Source organism: Diplotaxodon limnothrissa, linkage group LG5 (assembly GCF_057381915.1).
Source record: "Diplotaxodon limnothrissa isolate DT_005_m linkage group LG5, D_limnothrissa_male_GT1.1, whole genome shotgun sequence".
NCBI classification, from domain to species: Eukaryota; Metazoa; Chordata; class Actinopteri; order Cichliformes; family Cichlidae; genus Diplotaxodon; species Diplotaxodon limnothrissa.
Window position 1 is genome coordinate 23,042,222 of NC_140600.1, and position 21,706 is coordinate 23,063,927.

Genomic DNA, 21,706 nt, shown 5'->3' on the forward strand with positions numbered 1-21,706 from the left:
GAGGACGTGGGGCTTTAATTTGTAGAATTAGGTCGGCCTTTTTTTATTAATTCAGAGTATAAGCTACAGAGAATCAATGAATGGATAGTATGTTGTGAAGCTACACTGTGCTCCTGTGACTCTAAAGCAGCGCTGCGCCTTTAAATATGTGCGCTCCTCCCTCTCCTCAGTGACAAGCCCGCAGAGCCTCTTTAACGCATCCAGTGGAAATGACAAACCAGAGGCGCACCACGGGCCAAGCATGTCCAGTAATAACAATAAGCATGGGCTTTAGCATCATCGGCTCACCCGGCTCTCACATCCCGAGAGAGTAACGAGGTTCATTTGGGCCGTTTCGTCGCTCTGCGGACGCGTCAAAGTTGGAGCGAGCTCACCGAATGGACGGTCGATGGACTGGAGTCAAACCTCCGCTTCAATCGGACTGAAGGAAGGAGGGAAAGAAACCTCTGCATGTTCAAGTTTCCTGCTCCCACCGGAGGGGCATCGCTGCGTGTGTGTTGGATGTGTGTGCGCGCGTGTGGAAGTGTGTGTTGGGTGCGTTGCGCCCTCAGGAACAGCGGCAGGAGCAGCGGTGGCGTTGGTGGTGGTGGCCGCGGGAAGGGAAGTTTAGCGCCGTGATTTTTTTTTTCTTTTTTTTTCTTTTCCTTTCCTCTGTTCTGTTGTGTTGTTCTCATGTCACAGCAGGCGACGGGAGGATTAACGTTTCACTGATGAGAATTAATCACTCGTGGGGATGCTCTGTGATCGTGACTATGACGATGATGTCGAGTAAGAGCGTGGAGTGGCTGCAGGAGGAGCTGGAGTCCGGGGCCAGCTCTCTGCTGTTGCTGGACTGCAGACCCCATGAGCTGTACGAGTCCTCGCACATCGAGTCGGCCATCAACCTGGCCATCCCGGGCCTCATGCTCCGGAGACTGAAAAAGGGGAACCTCCCCATTCGCTCCATCATCCCCAACAACGAGGACAAGGAGAAATTTGTAAAGAGGTGCAAGACGGACGTGGTGGTGCTGTACGACGAGGCGACCTCGGAGCGGCAGGAGTCCGGGCTGGGAAGCTCCGTGCTTGGGCTGCTCCTGCAGAAGCTCCGGGACGACGGGTGCAAGGCTTTTTATCTAGAGGGTAAGATCAGATTGCTTTGAATCTAGAGGTTTTGTTTGGGTTGTGGTGCATTGGTGCCTTTTAATTCATAAAACTCTCACACTACTTCCTCTCAAAGTGGACTGCAGCAAATTGCTTGAATTTCGCTCTGATTTGATTAACTTAGACAGTCCCAGATGAACTGGACTAGTGTTGTTGTAGTGTCACTCACTGCAATTAATGGGAAAGAAAGCGAGTGTAAATCACACTGATTTATCAGACCTGGGATGCTGCACTTAAACGCCGCACTAAGTGAATTTGGTGTTTTGGGGGGTCGTGGCACGCCTGGAACAGATTGTCTTTTAAGGCAGATTTTATCTGGTGGAGTCACATAGCTAAGCTTGAACAAGCCACTCCTATCAGTAGCTTATAAAACATTATTGCATCGATAAAGTGTTTGTAGGGGGGATTTGAAGGGGGGTTAAAATGTGGCGCCACTTCAGATAAATCCAGCTGTTCTCATCTGTCCACACACACACACACACACACACACACACACACACACACACACACACACAGTTGATGAACACTGAATGAGTTCCGCATATTAAAATAAAGTGTCACTGTTACAAAATCAGGCGGTGTGTAACAAATCGGATCCAGTGTCAGAATGAAGTAGCTGTTCGACAGATGTTTCCTGCTTCCGACCAAAATCATCGCTTTTATTTTTACTTATTTATTGATTGATTCGCAAAGCGTGGAAATTATTTAGGAAGAAGAAAAGCGTCAACAACGCCTCGTAATTTCATCGAGTGCTTTAAAAAAAGAAAGAAGAAGCAGTTTCAAATGCGGCGTGTTTTCAATTAAACGCTGCAAGTACACGCCCCGCCATATTGAGCTCCTTCAGGAAAAGACGAGCGTTTTTTTTTTTTTCATGAATGAACACTGAAACCAGGACACGACGACGGGCTACGAAAAATCCCACAGAAAAAAGCCGACATTGTTTAAAAAAAAGACAGTTGAAAGGCGATGAAATGAGGTGTTATAACCATAGCAGAGAGGTATTTAACCACGAGAAAATAGAAATCTTTGACGGGAGTCACGAGCCTCGAGCTGCCATTCACAAAAAGTCCGCTGAGCTGTGTAGTGTTGTAGCTGACTGTCCTGCTCAGCTTTTCTCAATGGAGCCACATCTGTCTACACTGTTCCCCCCTCTCTCTCAGACTGACGTAAATACCAACTTATTATAATTTATCTGTCACGGGTGTGTGTGAAAATATGCCGTGGATCTAATAAAAGCGTTTTTACACACGTAGAATATCACGTGCAATTCAAAGTTTAATACCGCCTCTGATATCTGAAGCAACTGTAATAAAAAAAAAAAAGAGTGAAGAGATTTTCTTCATTTGGCCAATTTTAGCACCAAATTTTTCTCAGATTATTTGGACTCAGTGTTAATTTCTTCATATCCAGGCTCATGTTAAATGACTCATACCTCCTGCCTTTGGTTATGCACAAGTTTTAAACCCCCCTCCTCTCCTCCCAGTGAAATTGCTTTCTTGGCTTTATACTAACATGTTTTGTTTTTGCTTGTTTTTCCTTTGTCTTCATCATGCTCCAGGAGGCTTCAACAAGTTCCAGTCAGAGTACCCAGAGCACTGCGAGATCAATTTGGACTGCTCCTGTCCCAGCAGCTCCCCACCAGCCTCCGTCCTCGGTCTCGGAGGGCTCCGCATCAGCTCCGACTGCTCAGATGGGGAATCGGACCGCGAGCCGGGCAGCGCCACAGAGTCGGAGGGCAGTCCGCTCCCCAACAACCAGCCAGCGTTCCCCGTCCAGATCCTGCCCTACCTTTACCTGGGCTGTGCCAAAGACTCCGCCAACCTGGATGTGCTCAGCAAGTACAATATCAAGTACATCCTGAACGTGACGCCCAACCTGCCCAACATGTTTGAACACGAAGGGGACTTCAAGTACAAACAGATTCCCATCTCCGATCACTGGAGCCAAAACCTCTCTCAGTTTTTCCCTGAGGCCATTTCTTTCATAGGTGAGTGGAGAATGCTGTGCAGTTGTCTCAGATATCCGTCAGGTTATTTTAGACAAATGTGTTTTTGGGTCAGGGCAGGGATCTGAAGAAGTTAAATTCATTATCAATCAGTGTGCTGGTTGGGCCCAATGTCTCATATTTAAGAGGCATGTTTTGTCAATCACAGTCCAAAATCCTCATATTAGATTGTATAATAAATTAGAGCCAAAAAACAAAGCACTGTATGAAAGTATGTCAATGGATGAATGTGAAAAAGAAAGAAAAAACAAAACAAAACAGGGCTTTAAGTGCTCAATTAGAGTCACAGAGTTACAAAAGTGCTATTTAAGTACTAGTCCATTTAGTGCCGTTATTATCTGCTCTTTATTAGTCACTCTCGCTGCATTTATCCAAGATTTTAATCATAAGTCGTGCATATAAATAGCTTCTTTGGAAACAGTTTAAGATGGATGTTAGCGTGGTTTTGCTAAGCCTGCATTTCACCGTGATTGATAAAACAGGAATTTAAAATCGTAGAATGAAAAGGCAACTCTGTGAATAAAACATGGAAATGGATTCTTTGAGAATGAGGTCACGCAGAAGAGTTCTCATCTCGTCCCATTTTCAGTGTTTCCCATCATTCCCGTCATTCCTTCTCACTTAATTTTTAGAGAATGAGTGAATTCCCTCGCCGATGAGTCAGTGCTAAAGTCTTCATGCATGTCTTAGATTGTCCAGACCACCGACTCTACCCCCCGCCCCTTTTGTTTTCCTTTAGAGTAATGATTCATTGTAGGTGGCAGGAAGTGAGACATATGCCAGAGCCAGAGGTCGTGGCAGATTTGGGTCACGCTGATGTTAAATGGAGCTGGCTGTAATAAGCAGGGATTACAGCAGATCTTTTTTTGTAAATAACGGGGTAATTATGGGTGAAGGAGATGCCGATATGACTTCACACTGCGCTGCTGAAAGTTGCAGTCCCTTAAATGCCTAAAATTATTGTTTGTACGTGCTTTTTCTTTTGTGAAAGCAAGAATGCAGATGGGGAGGGAGTTGAAGTTTCTTGCATAAATGAAAATCCTTACGTTACTGCACATGCAAAGAACGAGTAAAGTGACGTAATCAGTTAAAGCCCGTTACTTATTCGACTTCCGAGGCTTCTCGAGTTGGTTTTTGACTCGTCGGGCAAGGATTTCTGCCCCTGTCTTCGTTGCGGAAAGCGAGCGCACATCACATATAAATTTAATTTTGCATCGCCTTGGCAGCCTGAGCTCATGAGCCGACTGACCCCAATCCTACAACAAGAGACGTTGGCAGCGAGAGATGAAAGAGAGAGGGAGAAAAGAAAGGAAGGAACGGAGCACTTAACTCTCACTCTAATGGCCTGTAGAGATGCGAGTGCAAGGGCTCGAAACTGATAGGTGGATGGATGTAACCAGTTAATAATGTAAGATGCTTTTTCTGTTCAGGTTTTCCTACAGACCGAGAGCTAGAAAGCAGAATGAAAAATTACACTTTGCCGTCAGCGACAGAGGTCACTCTGGATTGAAAATATAATAATCGCAATGAGGCACTTCTGATTTTTCATTCTGGTTGTTCTAGGCTCACATCTACAGCTCATTTAGACCGACCACATAATCTAGCATGTGGTCACTTGCTGTAGGAGTAAATCAGAGTACCGGGGGAAAACCACAGGGTGAATATGCGAGAAGTTAAGTCACGGCAGCGTTAAATGATAAAAGCCAGTCTCGTTTGCAAATGTTGGTCATTTAATGACTTAAAAGTACCTCAGAAAGTAACTCAGTTTTCATGATAGCCACAGATTACTGTTTGTCAGTTCTCGCTATGACCACGTGATGTTATTCAAAAGTTTCTCTGCAAATTAAAGCACTGTGGGGCCACTTCCACTGCAGTATGACCCAGTATCAGGCAGGTTTTTGTTACTTGCTGATCTAGTAGAAATAGTGCCAGCTGAGCATTTGAACCTTCTCAAGTCCCGGAGCTCTCCAGTTAGCGAAAGCCTGTCTGAGGTACACTTGCTTCACTCTTTTGCCTTCTTTTCATCCTCAGGCGACGAGCTCTTTGGAAAGTCTGCGTTATAATATATAGAGAAAAACTTTTCCTTCTGATTCATTGATCTTTTTAATTCCCAGTGTTGAGAATGATACACGGTCAGTAGTCATGTCTCTCATTCATGTTCTCATCTCCTTGTTCCCTCCTTCCTCCTCAGACGAGGCGCGCTCCAAAAAGTGTGGCATACTGGTCCACTGCCTGGCCGGGATCAGCCGCTCCGTCACCGTCACCGTGGCTTACCTGATGCAGAAGCTCAACCTGTCGCTCAATGACGCCTACGACTTTGTGAAGCGGAAAAAGTCAAACATTTCCCCGAACTTCAACTTCATGGGCCAGCTCCTTGACTTTGAGCGGACGCTAGGTCTCAACAGCCCCTGTGACAACCACTCGAACTCGCCGACGCACGACCAGCTCTTCTTCACCACCCCGACCAATCACAACGTGTTTCAACTGGACACCCTAGAATCCACATGAAAATGAGAGTCTCAGTTTCATGTGGATTGCCCCCATTGCAACTTACGAGGATTTGGGGTGGGGGGCATGGTGGTATGGTTACCATGTCTGCAAGTGGCTGCACTGCAGGAGAGCAGAGTTTTAATGAATGTTTTAGCCTCTTGAGGCTCGTTGTCCGAGATCCTGACCATGGAGCAGCGTTGACGTGTCAGGAGGAGTCATGGATGCCACGTTAAAGGGTTTTGGGGGGTTTTTCAACCCAGAGAAGGATGCTGTGGGTTAACAAAGCTGTTCTCCCTTAACAGCTTGTAAACGAAGAATGAGGGAGGTTTAACTTGACTGAGAAACTAAATGATTGCAGCAGGACAGAAAGCTTAATACAAAGATAGGAACACGGAAAATCTTTAGCGCTTGATTTATAAGATGACTGCATCCTCCTTGTCTCGGCTCTCGAGCCGAGGTGACTGGTGCCAAGTGGAAAAGCTGGGATTTACTCATAGGAAATCTCACTCTACTGAATGTAGAGTTTTTAAAAACCAAGGAATTAACTCTCACACACACACACACGATATAAACACAGTATGTATGTTTGTACTGTATGTATGTTAACGTACATAGCAGAAAATGTATGGGCAGTCCTTAACAAATTCAGTATGTCTATATGCATTTTTGTATATTTTCTATGTACATTTACGCACAGATCTATACCTTATATATAAATATATTTATCTCAAGCCATATAAATAATGGCTTAAGAGATTGTAAAATTAAAGTGGAATGGGTTTTTAGATGGTCTTTTTTTTTAAGTTTTGTTTTTTCTTTAGGTTTATGACCTAATGCAGTTTGCACAGTGGTGTAGCCATTGACTTTGTTGGCCTGTGCTGGAAGCAGTCAGATAAAGAGACATTCAGAGAAGAGGAGCGGAGAGGTCAGTCCCAGGCTGCGACGAGTCCTGACAGCTGCACAGCTCAGCGGGGAGGGAGCAAAAACTGGGCCCTGAGCAGAGGAGCAGGGATAGGGGTTAAAACAAGCAGCAGGCTGGAAGTAGGAATTGATTCACGGCTGGAGATGGGAGAAATTACTCCTGCGTGTTTGACACTTGGCCAACTGTTTTCGAGCGCATTTCCCAGTTCCTTCTTCCTTCCCTATATGACTGTTCATCCAGTTGTTTCAGTCAGCTGTTCTGAAGATTTTAATCATTTGTTTCGTTTCGGTCAAAAAGTCAGTTTCGGTCAAAGTTCCTCAGTTATTGATTTCATCAACACAGTTGTTCCACCAGCACGTTTTGCCAAAAAGGGTTACTCGGTTAGAGGTTACGGATCAGGGACAGGAAGTCAGTATTAACATTTCTGGGTCACTGAGGTACTTTTTGGGCAGATCAAATGTATAACCTGCACCCCAAAGTTTTGTTGGCCTATGTTAGCTTCTTGTGTGTTTCAGGACCGAGGGTGGGGGGTCGGGTCGGGGCTTTACTTTGGTCTTTGTGTTTGGATTCTGGTCTGGTTGACTGGGACTGGCTTCCGCTAGACTTCACTTACTTCAGCAGTTTCACGTCCCTTAACAGCGTTGGAGGAAATTGAGAGGAAAGGTCTTTCTAAAAACTAAAAAAAGAAGGGATCACTCGTTTTGTCAAAGAAAGCTTTGTCTGAGTTGATTCACCCTTAAGCCTTGGGTATATTATTATATGAAAGCTATATTAAACACAAATGAATATTAAACAGATCTTTATTATTTTGTATACCAGAGCATGCTGTGGTGCCGTATGCTCTCTAACAGTAGACTCAACCACAGGCTGGACGTTACTTTACCAGGTGGAAAGACAAATAATGAGGACCGTTTTATTTAACTGCTGTTGCTGCTGAACGCAGTGGCACACAGCATGTAGTCAAAGCGTTTTCTGAGACAGCGTCCACATCTGTAGCGCTTCAGCAAACCCGCAGTGATTTTTGAGAAAGACTCCAAACAACACCATGCTAATTGGACTTCTAGGTACACTGGGCCTCATGAAAGAACATTTTCTTCTTCGTCTTCTTCGTGTTATAATTGCACAGCTGAGCCTTGTGAACACCACCTGTTAATCAGAAAGTCTGCTCCTTAAAGTTGAAACCCCCAAAGTTTACTTTTCTGTTCCAGCTTTCATGCTCAAAAATGTTCCTAGCAGAGGGTCACACTGCGGAGATTAAAGTCTTGCTGCCGGAAATCAGCAGACAAAAAAACAACAAATATAGCAATGTCCGTAATTACAATCCCTGAGAAAAAAGAAGAGAAATAACCTGCTATTTGCAGCTGTAATCAGAGAGCTGTATGCTCCCAAAAAAACAAAAACACCCTGCTAAAGCAAAGCAGTCCAGGTGGTGTTCTGTGCCAGGTGTAGCAGGGGATATGTTTAGCTCGACAGGGACCAGTATAAAGATGCTGAGGCAGCTGTTGTTAGGAAACAGTGACCCCAAAAAGCTGGAGGTCATGTTCACTGCTTGCTCATGTATTGAACAGAAGTCTGATTTTACAAAATTGGAAATGTTGTGAAACCTCACAACCTGCAAACAGGTTGTTTTTCATATACTAGTGAATATGAAAAGATGAATACCGTGGAGATATGTGTCCAGCTTTAGGGCTAAGTGGTAGATGCTGAGGTTTGCTATCGATAGAGCACGCTGTCGGGTTAGAGTTAGAGATCTCCTCATACAAGGCGGTTTTTGCACGAGGTCCAGTGTTCACAGCAAACTGCGTATTCAAAGTCGGGATGTGGACGTTTGTCTAAACAGAAACCACGAACGGTGTTTTCTGCGAGCACAGCAGGGGAATCTGAAGAGGGTTGGTTTTAGCTGGCCTTATATAATCTTTCTAACTTGTTTCTAATGCTGACTGTTCAATACTCTTTGTATCTCACTTTGGAAAAAAGAATTGTGTGGAAAGAAGAAGAAAAGGTTTGTTATCTGTTATTGGAATAAGAGCACGGTAATAACAGAGTACAAGCTGTCTTTTTGCCGTAACGGGTCACACGAGGTCCTCTTTGTTACTCTGCAATATATCAAAACACCTTTTTTTGCAGTATTTTGTAGATCCAAGACCTCAACATTTTTAAATTCTCTTCTTTTTGTACTATATCTATTCTATATAATTCCACAAGATCCAGCTTGATTTATGGCTTATGGACTGAAGTAACATTTCTCCTGGGGTGTACAAAATATAGGGCCAGTGTGTCCAGTACAAACCTGAAAGACTTGCAGATTTAAAGACACACACACACACATACACAGACTGCTCCACACAGACAGAGCTGTGGTTCAGCATGCCAGTTATGTTTCACAATAGGCCCTTACGCCAACCTGGCTTGAATAATTACAGTGATTAAGGTGTTTTTCCTTCTTGGTTTTGATATAATGTGCTCTATGCTATTCCTGTGGCCTTTCAATATGAATATACTTTATATATATATATGAGTTTATATGCAAAAGTTCCTCTCCTGGTATAGCATCAGAGATGAGAATACTACCACCATGCTTGAATGGACTTTCCTTGTCTGGAGTCATATCCCACATAGAATAGGAAAAACACAGAGGACTTGATCACTTGCACCCTGGGATTGAAATATATTTCAGAACAGAGCTTTTCTATTTAAAAAGAAACAATTGACTTCAAGCTGCTTTCTTGTGATTTTTTTCTTTCTTTCTTTCTTTCGCGTGCGTGCGTGTGTCTTTGTAACAATGAAAGAGAAATTAAGTGTTTTTCTCTGTTTGTAAATTTGCCAGATCACGGGAACGGCCGTTTCTGTGTCCTTAAACTTGTAGCTACATCTTGGTGAAATTGTGCTCTGGAGAGAAAGGTGTGAATGAGCGAGAGGAGGCGAGGAGCGAGGCGTGAAATACAAAGCGAAAGAAAAAGTGAATGATTTAAAAATGTTACCTCAATGAGGAAATTTTCAGGGATTTTTTTGACAATGCATCTTGCATCGTGTTACAGCTTCAAAGTCACGTTGAATAGCTGTTTTGTATTGTGCTGTAAACAGTTTTTGTTTTGTTTTTTAAAAAAAGATGCAATCTGTCTGTGTATAAAAAGAAGGGGCGTGTTAACTGGGGCAGTTTCACCTTTCTGTCAGTATATTGAATCAACACAAGACATGTTTATACCGCAAATAAATATTGAAATATTTTTTTTCTTTAACATGTTTCCTCTTTATTTCTGATCATCAAAAGTATATTAGAAATGACCTGTGAGTTACAGTGAATGAAGAACTAGGTCTATTTATTGTTCGCTTACACGGAACGTGTTGGTTTATTTTTGCACTAAGAAATTACTGATTACTGTTAGTAACTGGTTTAAATCTGAAGATTAAGACTTTTACCTTATACTCTACACCCTATCCGGTCGTTAAGTCTGACGTCACTGGCCGTGTCTGGGCCTAAACTCCGCTGCAGGTCCATATATCAAACGATCACTATGGCATTACTGAGAGTTGAAAAACTGTCTAAAGTCTTTCATCTTTAATAAAATGATCAGCGTTCTGCTCTACCAGGTGAAACAATTGAGTTTAACATCCAGGCATCCATGAAAACGGAATTTATGACATTTAATGGAGTTAGAAGTTAGCTTGCTAGCTTCTATCTAAATACAATATAGCATGTCCTGACTGCGGGGTTTTGTAAACAAATTAAAACGTACAGCTCTGTTATCACTTCCAACATAAATGAAGACAGAAAACTAAACAGCAGTGACGTTTGTAGGGTTACTGAAGTTTGGCTAGCTGGTATATAATGATGTGCTACGTGACCGCTAGCAACACAGCTATGTTAGCATAATATAAACAAGCTAACTTTTTTTCCACTCGATAAAAGTTAATGTGAGTGTTCTCGGTGGTCAGGAACAAATGTAATCGCATGGCAGGATGCTGTAAAAGGACCAAACTTCAGCCAGGAGAACAACTGAGATAATCCATCCACAATACGAGGTTAGTCATTCATATACTGCTGCATGGGCTGGGCTGTAGTTACATCCTAAGGTTTTAAAAACTGAGCTTAAATAAATGATTAGCGGTAATAAAAGCCGAGGGAGCTCAACAGTGATCACTGACTGTTTTAGGAACTTTTTGAGATTAAATAGAAGAAAATACAAAACATTAAACATGTTAACAACACAAAAGCCATATTAAACGCACACTACTTTAGGCCCGGAAGTAGGATTCGTCACGTCATCACTTAACGGCCGAATACCTTATAAATTCAAATTCAAATTTTATTTGTCACATACACAGTCATACACAGTACGATATGCAGTGAAATGCTTAGACAACTGCTCCTGACCTAAAATAAAAGACTATGAATAGGATAGGAAATAAATATGAAAATTAAAATAAAGGGTAAATTTAACTAGGAAAGAATAAAATAAAATATAAAAATTAAAGTTAAAAATAAAAAAATTATACAACAAAATACATATATTACATATAAACTATATGTAATTTATAGAGACTGAACCTAATGTTTACATTTTAAAGGTTCAGTATCTAAATTACACAAATTAAATTAATCAGAAAATCATTTGAAACTGATATAAAGCCTATATTCATCATGAAAAAGACAAAAAGTTTTCTGACGTTTTTCATGATGGATTGATAAATAGTCAAAGAATAACATATAAATAGTTTGTTTATCCCAGAATTAGCAAAATTCCTGTGTTAAAGCAACCTGTAACAAATTAACTAAACTAAAATAGCTCAGTAAAATCTAATATTTAAAGTAAGTAAAAGCAGTTGAACCAAGAATTTTTCCTTTTTTTATAACGCAAAACATGGGAATGACCTTTATCAACTTGTCGTGATAACAGACAGAGTAAGGGTTTAAGGATTTTGAGGTCGAGTCGGATGACCAAGGGGTGATGACTGGTTCACAAAAGGTGATAAGCAATAAATGTTATTGTGCTTTGTTGGCAAAAGTGGTTAATACTTCCAATTTAGGGAACAGGAAAAGATTCATGTTAAAAGGTCAGCACTGTTCGAAGAATTCAAGATGAATGAGTTTTAAACCAAAGGTTTTTTGTTTGCTTTTTCATTTTTTAACAGCTATAAACCGCCAGTGATGAAATATTTCAACAGTCAGTGTTTTTAATCGTGCATTAGTGTTAAAAACAATTTGTCTTGAATGATTAGGGATTCATTAGTGAGCTTCGAAACAGCACTCTGTTAGGGCTTCCCAAATCACTACAACCAGTTTTCACTTTTGGGATGACAAATGCTACTCACATTCGTCTGAATCAAGATGTTTGATTTAAAACGAGACCGCAGCAACTGTTTGTTGTTTTTCTGTTTGTTGTTTTTAGTTTTGCTTTGCATAAGACTTCCCCTCATCTTCTTCCACAATTACGCAGACACACACAGACACACACGTACACAGACAAACAGGTTTGTGTTGTTCTTGTTGTTTCTTTGTGGTGGTTTTGGAGGTTTCCAGAAGCTGCGTATCCAGTTGCTTAACTGAAACTCTGCCACTTCCTTTTCCAAACACCGCTGTGTGTTTTATGTGCTGTAAAAATGAAATGTGTCTGCGTTTAACAAGAAAGACGAGAAACACTGAAGCCACTTCAACCACTTGAACAGTGTCTAGAGAAGGGATGTCAAACTCATTTTACACAATCGGCCACATACAGCCCACGTTGATCTTAAATGTTTTTTAGGGTTTTTTTGGGGTTTTTTTTACCATGGACTTGTTAGTATCTGAAAAACAGTAACTTTCTGGTCATTTGATTTTCTTTATCTGTTAGTTATATTCTTATATGTAGTATGAAGGGCAATGGGGGTGGGGAGTCTTTATTAACAGGAAAAGCTATAAAACCTATGAAACAGTACAGTTACATGCAGTTAAGAATTCACAAACTGTGCACTCCTTCACATTTTCTATAGCTTTCCGTTGGGCTGGATTATAGTCTTGGGTAGGCCAGTTCTGGCTCCCAGGCGTTATGTTTGACTCTAGAGTGAAGTGGTCTAGAGTGAAATACCACATATCTGTAAATAGGAACATTGCCTATTGTACTCATCAATATTTCTGTTTTTCTTGTGTTTTATGTGGCTTTTTAAAATACTAGATAATATTAGTCCCCATAATAATCCTGTATACCGCAAGCAGAAAGAGTCTACATTGCTTTATCAGCTGTGTATGCACATGATCCCACATAACCTTTCTTCTCTTCTCAATCAGCATATAATAATGGCACATGCGCACACGAAAGCAGGACAGAGAAAAAGGAAGCGAGAAGAAGGGTTGGTCAATAAAAGTGCTTCTCCAAGACAGCGCTGTGAGTCGAGCTGAGCCGGCTATAAATATCTTCCTCTTTTTCCTCCCCGTCTCCTCTAGCACAGTCTTCGCTTCGCCTTCCTCCTTCCACTGTAGCTCTTTAACGGCAGTGGAAATCACTGAAAAAAATGACAAAGTGAGCCATTCACCTCATGGTAATTCAGACAGGATATTACAGTGACAGAGGGAAGTGAAATAACGGAAATTAAGGCCCATGTTTGAAGAGAATGGAGCGAATGATCGACACTGCTGACTGATTACCCTCTGGTTTCCTGGCAACGCCATGACAGGGTTTCCTGCATGAACATGATCACCAGGATAGTCTGAGTAACAGGAAATATTCCCCACTCTGATTTGAAGTAATTAAAGCTGAGAGTTTATCATAAACTTGAACGGTTAAAGGAATTAATCAGCAGCTCGGTGCCGTTTCCTGTCCTATCCTTTCTACTGAAGCACTCCCGTGAGTTGAAAACATGTTCACATGGCTCACAATGAAGGCACTTCAGAATGGCTTCCAAATATACACATTTAAACAAACAGGTAGGTTTTGTCTCTGATGAGTTCATATTTTATAACTAAAATCCTCTGGTGCAGATCAGGTTACAGTTTCAATATTTTCTGTAAATAAATAAATCAATAAACGATTGTTCCAATCATTCACACCCACAGTCAGCAACTTTAAAGTGAAGCCAGTGTGGAAGTGTCAAAACTTCCTTTCCTGCATTAAAAGCTCTGAACTAGTGGAGGCTGTAGCACAGGAGGCAAAGCAGGTCATCTACTAATCGAGAGTTTGACGGTTCAGTTTCTGGCTTTGTAAAGCTAATCCACCTCATTTGCTCTCCAATATGTTCACTGGAGTGAAAAAGTGTGTGATTGTTAGATAGAAAAAAGTGCAGTGGGTGGGTGGGTGGGTGTTATAAAGTGCTTTGAGTGCTCAAGTACAGTCGAAGTGTTGTGTTTACAGCCTTGTACAAGAAATGTTTTAGTCTTAGTTCTCTACTACACAACAACTATGTGCTTTTTAATGTTGCTCATGTATTTAAAGCTTTATTTGGGTTAAAAGTTATTTGTGGTTAAAGGTGTGTCTGCTTTGAGTGAAAAAGAGGTTTTTAATACCCCCATGACCCACCCACTGTTATATATCGTGTCCAAAGATTTTAAACGATAGTTGATGTCCCATTCTGCCTTTTGAGCCACAGCCACCCATGTGACCGTCATCATCACCTCAGGTAATTTAAATTAGATAATTTCGACCTACATTATCTACGATGTTGCTGCTGTTTGAAGCATTTTCTAAACTTACAAGAAGGCAAATCTAAAACGCATATTGAACGTTTGCTGCCCTTTAACCTGCCAGCTTACTAGTAAAACGTCAGATGATGTGGAATTGCACAAACAGTTCAACTTATAACATCTGATGCACTTGCTGCTGCTAGTGCGTGAGTGTGAGGTGTGCTAGCTGGCTCAAGCATACTTTATCCAGGCACCTCCCTCAGCTAAACCATGCAGCAGCACATTTTCAGGAGTAAACGTGTTTAAAGCAGATCGTAACTCTGCTATATGGGAGAAAGGAACATTTTGAAAAATATTCCCATCTGAGTCTCCAGCAAGGTGGTCTGCAGTTGTCTGAAGTTCATGTATTAAAAACACCAACATACAGATTCCCTTTGTTAGCCACTTTAGCTAGGTACCTTAGCTGTCCACCCTCTAATCCAAATGTGGCCACTTTTAGCTCAACCTCTCCTCCCCCAGAATGGTCATATAAGGCTGAAATCAATCCTTTTAAACAGTTATCTACAAACCAAGAGTTGATGTCACAGTAACAAAGTCAAACATTTTTTATCTAACACCAACACTGTATTAGCCTGGCAAGCTAGCAACCAATAATAGTTGAAATGATGTAAAAACAAACAAACAAACAGAAGAAACACAGCACACAGCCAAGCCGTGGTAGTCTTGGATTTCAAATATGGCAATACAGTCAAAGTCAGTACACAGATTTAACACAATAACAGCCATTTTACAGGTTTCAGGGAGTACTACCACATATGAAAATAGTTACATAGGCTTTTGTGGCTCGTGAGGGAACAGCGTAAAATCTGATGAATTACCTCAAGTGATGTTGCTTAAGTCTGTGTTGACTGCGAGACTGAGAATAAAAATAAAACTTCTGGTGGTTTGAGTTAAAAAGAAACGAGTAAAGCAGACCTTCACAACCTTAGCGTTTGTGAACATTAAAGAATCCCGGCAATGGGGATTATGCAGACTTTCAAGCTTCCTACTATGAGTCCAACAGTGGTACAGGCCTTAAAAAACAAAAAGTTAACACAAATACCCCTGCTGAAAGTGACACTGCATCAGCCATCATTTACGACTTCAGGAATGCAGATGATTATCACCAGGTGTTCGCCAGACATGATGAGTAAAAGTGAGTAAAGGGTCACAGCAGAAAGATTTTCCATTTCCAAACGTTCTCTCCTGCAGGTGCCAACATGCCCTGGACAAGAATGCCCTAAACAACTCAAAGTGTCATGTGACATGCCTGTGTGAGGCGTCTCAACTCCTACTTTCGTATTCATTATTAAGCATCACAGTGTCTCTATCATTTTCAATGAATATATAAAAAAGGCCCAAATTTAATATAAAATTTGAATGTTCCCAATGTGATACTCTGTTGTTACACTCTCCTGATTGCAGCGCAGACCTATTTTAATAATGGCCCTGCTTCCATCTTTTAATGGGACTCTTCTGTGCTCGACTAACAGAGCTGAGACACTCACAAATAAATTATGTCTGCTACGGTCATCACAGTGACAAACGGAGGAGTTCAGGTCTTGAGACTTTTATGAAAGCACCTCTATCGCTGGTTCCTTTAATGGGCTCAAATAATTGCAGTAAATACCTGCTATGACTGCTGCTGCTACACTACTTAGGCGAGCACAGTCCTCCCACCATGAGTGGTACTGTACTGATGCAATGTACACTCTCAGCTGTCTTCGCAGTTATATAAAGAACCAGAGCAGCAGTCTCTCCGGCAACGCACCATTTCAAGAGTACAATGAGAGGGGATTTGGGAGGGAACGGAAGCAGAGGGAGGAAAAAAGGAGGGAGAGATGTTCATGTTTCATCAGCTGAGGCCTGCATACCTGTAAAATGGAAAAATTTTAAAACCACCTGGAAATCAGAGAGACAAATGTTTTCGCCACATACTTATGTACTTTTTAAATCTGTGTACCAAGCTCCAGTGTTTACTCATCACTCATGTGAATGAGTTTTCATATTGCAGTGAAAACTCTCCTCGACCCCACATAAAGGCTGTATATACAGGGCACCTTCTGCAAAACTTTTTCTGGTCATTGTCACGACATATTAAAGAGATATAACATCTGGAGTTGATGCGAATCCTTCCACACAGAATCTTGACTGCTATGAGTACACCATATGACTGCTCTTATGTAACTATGCTTGTCTGTGTGAAAGGACTTGTGCAGCCAGAGCAATGACAGTATGGAAGTATTCGAGTTGAGACGTTTCCGCGCTCTAACATCGTCTGCCATAGTCAACCTAAATAGATCTCACTGACAAGAGTAGTACTCTCAATCAAATTTTGAATCATAGAAAATGTGGCAGATTTGCTATCACATCCTGAGCTGTGCCAGCTCAGACTACAGCTACAGACACAGACCAAGAAAAGCTACTTTTTGGGTGAGAAAAATTGTATCTGAGTGTACCCGATTGTATCCAATTGCCAGGGGGTAAACTTGTTAAATTCATGTCTGCCTCGGGACTGTGAAAAATAGTTAGATATCTACTGTATCGCTTGCTCATAGGGGATCATACGCCTTGAGACAACTGTTGTTGTGATTTTTTGCTATATAAATAAAATTAAACTGAATTAAGTATCTTTCAATCATTAATATTTGTTAAAGACACAAGCATGCTGACGTTTGCCATCACCAGCATTAAAAATGCTTACCATGCTTGTAAGTTTATCCGAGCATGCTCACAATTCTTAAGTAAGAAATCAAATTTTGAATTTCAGCGAAACTTGTTGAAGATACTCACAGAGATTTTCTTCATACTGTACAGTATTGTGCAAAAGTCTTGTGCCACCCATCATTTCTGTATATTTTTGCTTCCAGGGAAACAGACTTTTCTTGTCATTTTTATAAAAAGTGTTGAGGAATTGTTTTCTTTGAACATTGGCTGCTTTATCTCTCATTTTCAGTCCACTCCTAGTACCTGACTATTTTCAGGAGAATTCTTTTCTTTGTAAGCCACCATGAATCATTCAAGCATCAACACAGAACCTAACTAAAGGGATGCACCAGTGTTGTGTCTACACATAACAGACAACTTACCAAAGAGCCACTTTTTAAGTTGTAACTTTGCCACTTTCTTCCTAGCAGCCTGAAACATATAATTTGTTGCCATTTATTCAGCTGATCTATAAATAATGCCAAACAACTTGGCTTGTCTTGGCGCTATCATGATTTGGGAATGCATCTCAGCCAGTGGTGTCGGGGAGTTTTCACCATGACAATGGTGCAGTGACAAAATACCTGGATAGAAAAACACGAAATGTAGCACTTTCAATCATAGATTGACCTCCTCATAGCTCGGACCTCAGCATCTAAAGAAGAACTTTGGATGCCCTTCATGAAACCTGGAGGACTGTTGTATAAAGTCTATATTAGCAAATATAGACTTTAAAGATCATTAGAAATGGATACAAAAGATTTTGTGCATTACTCTATATGATATACATTAAAGAACATATTATGAATCCAATTTAGTCTTGAATTAAAGGCCAACTTTATGAGTGTGATCCAAAGAAAGCTGTATGCCCCCCTCAACATCAGTGGGACTTGGTTACGACTTGTTTTACAGCTGAAGAATACACACTTCATCACCCCACCTGTCAGCTGCTGAAGGCGGACGAAGCGCATGTGTGAACTAAGTTTGAACACCACTAATTAGCCAAACATAGTGACTGCTGCCACCAAACAAAAAACTCAGAATAGATGTTACACTGGGAATAAATCCATACGTAAGTTGCGTGGAGGAGTCAAATTTGATTAAATACTTGGAGACTGGCATCAAAGTGCCCTAAGCAACGATCTTCCTAAGTAAACCTGTAAGTGTGCTCATCTGATGTCAGTATGTGTGCATGCAGCCACCTGTGCCTATGTGAATGTTTGACTATGACCCCGTCCTTGGTGAGCAAACATTCAGTCTGTTCTTATTTGTTTGCCCCTGATGGCATTGCCTAAGTGGCCACTGTAGTATTTGCTTAATGGAGGTCAGTGATGATGGTAGATGATAGGAAATACATTTATGGTCAATTTTATAAACACTAAGATGAGTTTTTGGAAGCAGCTAGTTAACTTTACCCCTGCATTATTTGGTTATTACAACTAAATATTTTAGCTACAATCATCATCCGTTCAAATGTTTAGTCATTACTGATAAAATGAGGTGAAACGTGTTACTTTACATGGCTGTTTGTTCATTTAGACTTTCAGGTCCTTCTCTTTTAACTTTTACAAACAACTAGCAGTCTTTCTTTCTTTCTTTCTTTCTTTCTTTCTCCAATCTTGCCACAGGGGTGAGGGTCAGGTGCTAGACAGGTTAACAAAGTACAGCACACATCAGCTCCTAAGTTAAAGAATAACAGCAGGTGATTGCTGTACTACGTGACCACAGTCCAGGCTCCACAAGCTCTGTCTTGGCAAACACAAATGAGTGTTTTAGGCGAGCAATTACAAGAACAATTAAACATGTAGTACGTGTGCGTGCATACAAATTTAGACTCCTTACAGTAAAGGTTAAACTGTCTGCAAAAGTGCCTGAAAGTGTATTATTTGTACTTTAAAATCATAACTATATACTTATGTCTGACTGTGTATTTGTTCAAGTTACAGATTAAATACATGTAAGAACTGCTGTAATGAAATTGAGTCTGCTTTCAACTCAGGTAATTCCTAAGGCTGTAATTTATGGTAATGTTTCACTTTCACTGCAGAATTACTAAATGTAATTGCCTTTGGTAATTGCTTATGGGAAATAATAAGAACATCTTAAATTATATTGCAGACCACCTTAGTCATTTACCATTGCCATTTCTATGTAAGTAAGCTTTTGTTTGGCAGTATGGGTCTGTAGTGGGACCTTCCTCCACTTGTCTATACATGGAAAGCTTAAAGTAGGAAAAGCAAGTAAGAAGACCTGGTAGGTGTTACTGAGAGGTGCTTAACATGGGATTGATTCATTCAGAAACAGCATGAAAAGTGGGAGCTTGGATTAAGGTGGGTTTCAGAGCGGTTTGCATCAGCTAATGTGGGATACTGTGTGCAGTTAGACATGAGCACCTTTTTTGACTTTTGTTGTTGTTCATTCATTTAGTTATCCTCCTCTGTTTGTACACTTTCACCTACCGTTTCAGATCCTGCCACTCCTTTTTTTGCATTCCCGCACTTCCCTTCTCACCTACTTCCACTTACATAATCATGATCACAAAATTCTAGCTCTCTCTATTTTTTTTTTTTGCCAGACTGTGTCTGCATGTTGTTATACATTGTTGTGAATTTTTGTTTTTTTGAATATTTGTCACAATTAAATGTTTCAGGTTGTCAAATGAATTCTAATATTAGACAAAGATAGCATGTAAATACAATACATTTTTTAAAATTACGATTTCAGCTGAGTGAAAAAAAGTTATCCCAACCTACCTGACCTTGGGTGAAAATGTAATTGCCACTCTTGTTAAATCATGAATTAACTGTGATTAACCACATGTTTTGGAAAACAGACTGCTGTTTCACTAGCCACACCCAGGCCTGATTATTGCTAGACCTGATGAATCAGTAAGTCCCTAAAAATAAAACCTGTCTGACAAAATCAAGTAGGGTAAAAGCCATCTGTCAGTCTGGAGAGGGTTACACAGTCATTTATAAGACTTTGGGAATCCAGCGAACCACAGTGAGAGCCATTATCCACAAATGAAGAAAAAGTAGTGAACCTTCCCAAATTTTCTGGCCTACCCAAATTACTCCAAGAGCGCATCAACGAGTCAACCAGGAGTTCACAAAAGAACCCAGAACAACACCTGAAGAACTTACTTGTCTCAGTTAAAGTCAGCGTTCATGATTCAATGATAAGAAAAAGACTGGCCACACAGCAAATCCAGCATGTCCAAATTAACACTGTCGGATTTGATTTCAACACTATTAAAGTGTCTATATGGGTCCACACCAGAGAGTGTTAATTTAACTCTTTTTGGAGAGTTGGTACGTTAACTCTGATTTAGTGTTAAACACCAAATCTGTCTGGAGTTGATAATTTAACACTTGGTGTTAAGAGTTTATATATTAACTCTCAAAGAGTATTTTAGTTTAACTACGTAAGAGTTATCTTCTAATTCATTCTAAAAAAGCGGGAATTTTACTGTTCTGAACTTCTAGAAATTTCTTTTGGAAATAAACATTTACTAAAAAGACGCAATGGTTTTTGAAAAACATTTATTCTGAACTGTGCACCACAATTTCAAAACATTTTCTGAAAGATGTAACAGTATACATGTTCTCACTTTCATTAGAATTTTGTTTATCAAAAGGTCTGACATGGTAAATGCAAATAACAGCATTCTCATCACTTATTTCTTCAATACAATATGCATGTCCTTCATTCATCCCTTTGTGGAACTTCAACGCACTTCTGCTCTCCCCCATATTCCATCTTCACAAGCATATCCTGTGCGGAGATTGAATAAAAATTAGTTGACACTAATTAATGGCACAAATAATCCAGTAAACAATTGCAGCACAGTAAAAAAAAAAAAGGAATCCTCTTTGAGCCATTACTTGTGTAAAGTATTTTCCCAAAAGACAAAGACACAGGCAACAGGTAATACTGAACTAAATGTAAAACCTCAACCTTTTTCATTTTTACCTAAACCGTGTGCACAAAACTCTGGAGGGATCTATGCTAACGTAGAATCCAGTCAGGACGTCTGCTACTGCTGTTTGCTCGTTTTTTTTAATTTTTTTATGGGCGATCGTTTTCAGGCTTCAAGTAGCACCATTATACCAACATTTCACATTCTACACATTGTTTTAGGTGTATTTGACCAAAAGTTTGACTGAAAATTCACATGCAAGCTTTTTTTTCAAGGCTGTGGTATTTGCCCGCAAACAATACCTTTCAGCTAGCTAAAACAGAATATTATGCTATCAGCGAGCAACATGGCTAATGCCTTCCACACAGCTTTGTCTCAACTCCAAAGAGCCACAGAAGTAAAAACTAATAGAAATAATTGAAACAATCTTTGAAAAAATGACTTACCAAGCATGGCAAACAACTCAAATATGTAGAGCAAAATGTTCTGAAACGGCTTCACTTCAGCTTCGATTGGAGCCGTGCTGGGGGCGGAGTCTGTGAATTTACTCTATTGGTGTCATAGCCCCTGTAGGAGTTCGGAGTTAAGAGGTCAAGAGTTAATGTTTCCATTGTAACACCTCCAGATTTGACAGAGAAACACTCATTTTTAACACTCGATTTTAACTACTATCATTTTACACCTCAGAGTTACATTAAAAGAATGTGACTCTGCTTAGAGTAAAATTAACTCTACTTTTGCAAGAAGACTATTAACACCAAAACATTTAACACTTTTGAATTTGCTGTGCACAAATGGCTCTGAAAACCACTGCCGACCAAAAAGAACACATAGGCTCTCTTCCCCCACCCTCCAAAAAAGCCCCCTGATGATGTCCAAGACTTTTGCTAA

The 21,706-nt window shown here is 40.5% G+C and overlaps 1 protein-coding gene across 1 annotated transcript; it reads left to right on the forward strand.

Moving 5' to 3' along the window:
• Nucleotides 1-219: 219 nt before the first annotated feature.
• LOC146632336 (dual specificity protein phosphatase 7-like) lies at nucleotides 220-9,760 on the forward strand. Its single transcript, XM_085353299.1, has 3 exons — nucleotides 220-1,119; nucleotides 2,699-3,127; nucleotides 5,337-9,760. The coding sequence occupies exons 1-3, from the start codon at nucleotides 711-713 to the stop codon at nucleotides 5,651-5,653; spliced, it is 1,155 nt and encodes a 384-aa protein (XP_085209425.1). The 5' UTR covers nucleotides 220-710; the 3' UTR covers nucleotides 5,654-9,760.
• Nucleotides 9,761-21,706: the final 11,946 nt, after the last annotated feature.

Excerpts from the sequence above, each read along its gene's own strand:
- LOC146632336 (XM_085353299.1), top strand. The coding sequence starts at position 711 with ATGAGAATTAATCACTCGTGGGGATGCTCTGTGATCGTGACTATGACG. Across the intron at positions 1,120-2,698 it reads CAAGGCTTTTTATCTAGAGG|GAGGCTTCAACAAGTTCCAG; the intron begins GTAAGATCAGAT and ends ATCATGCTCCAG. Across the intron at positions 3,128-5,336 it reads TGAGGCCATTTCTTTCATAG|ACGAGGCGCGCTCCAAAAAG; the intron begins GTGAGTGGAGAA and ends CTTCCTCCTCAG.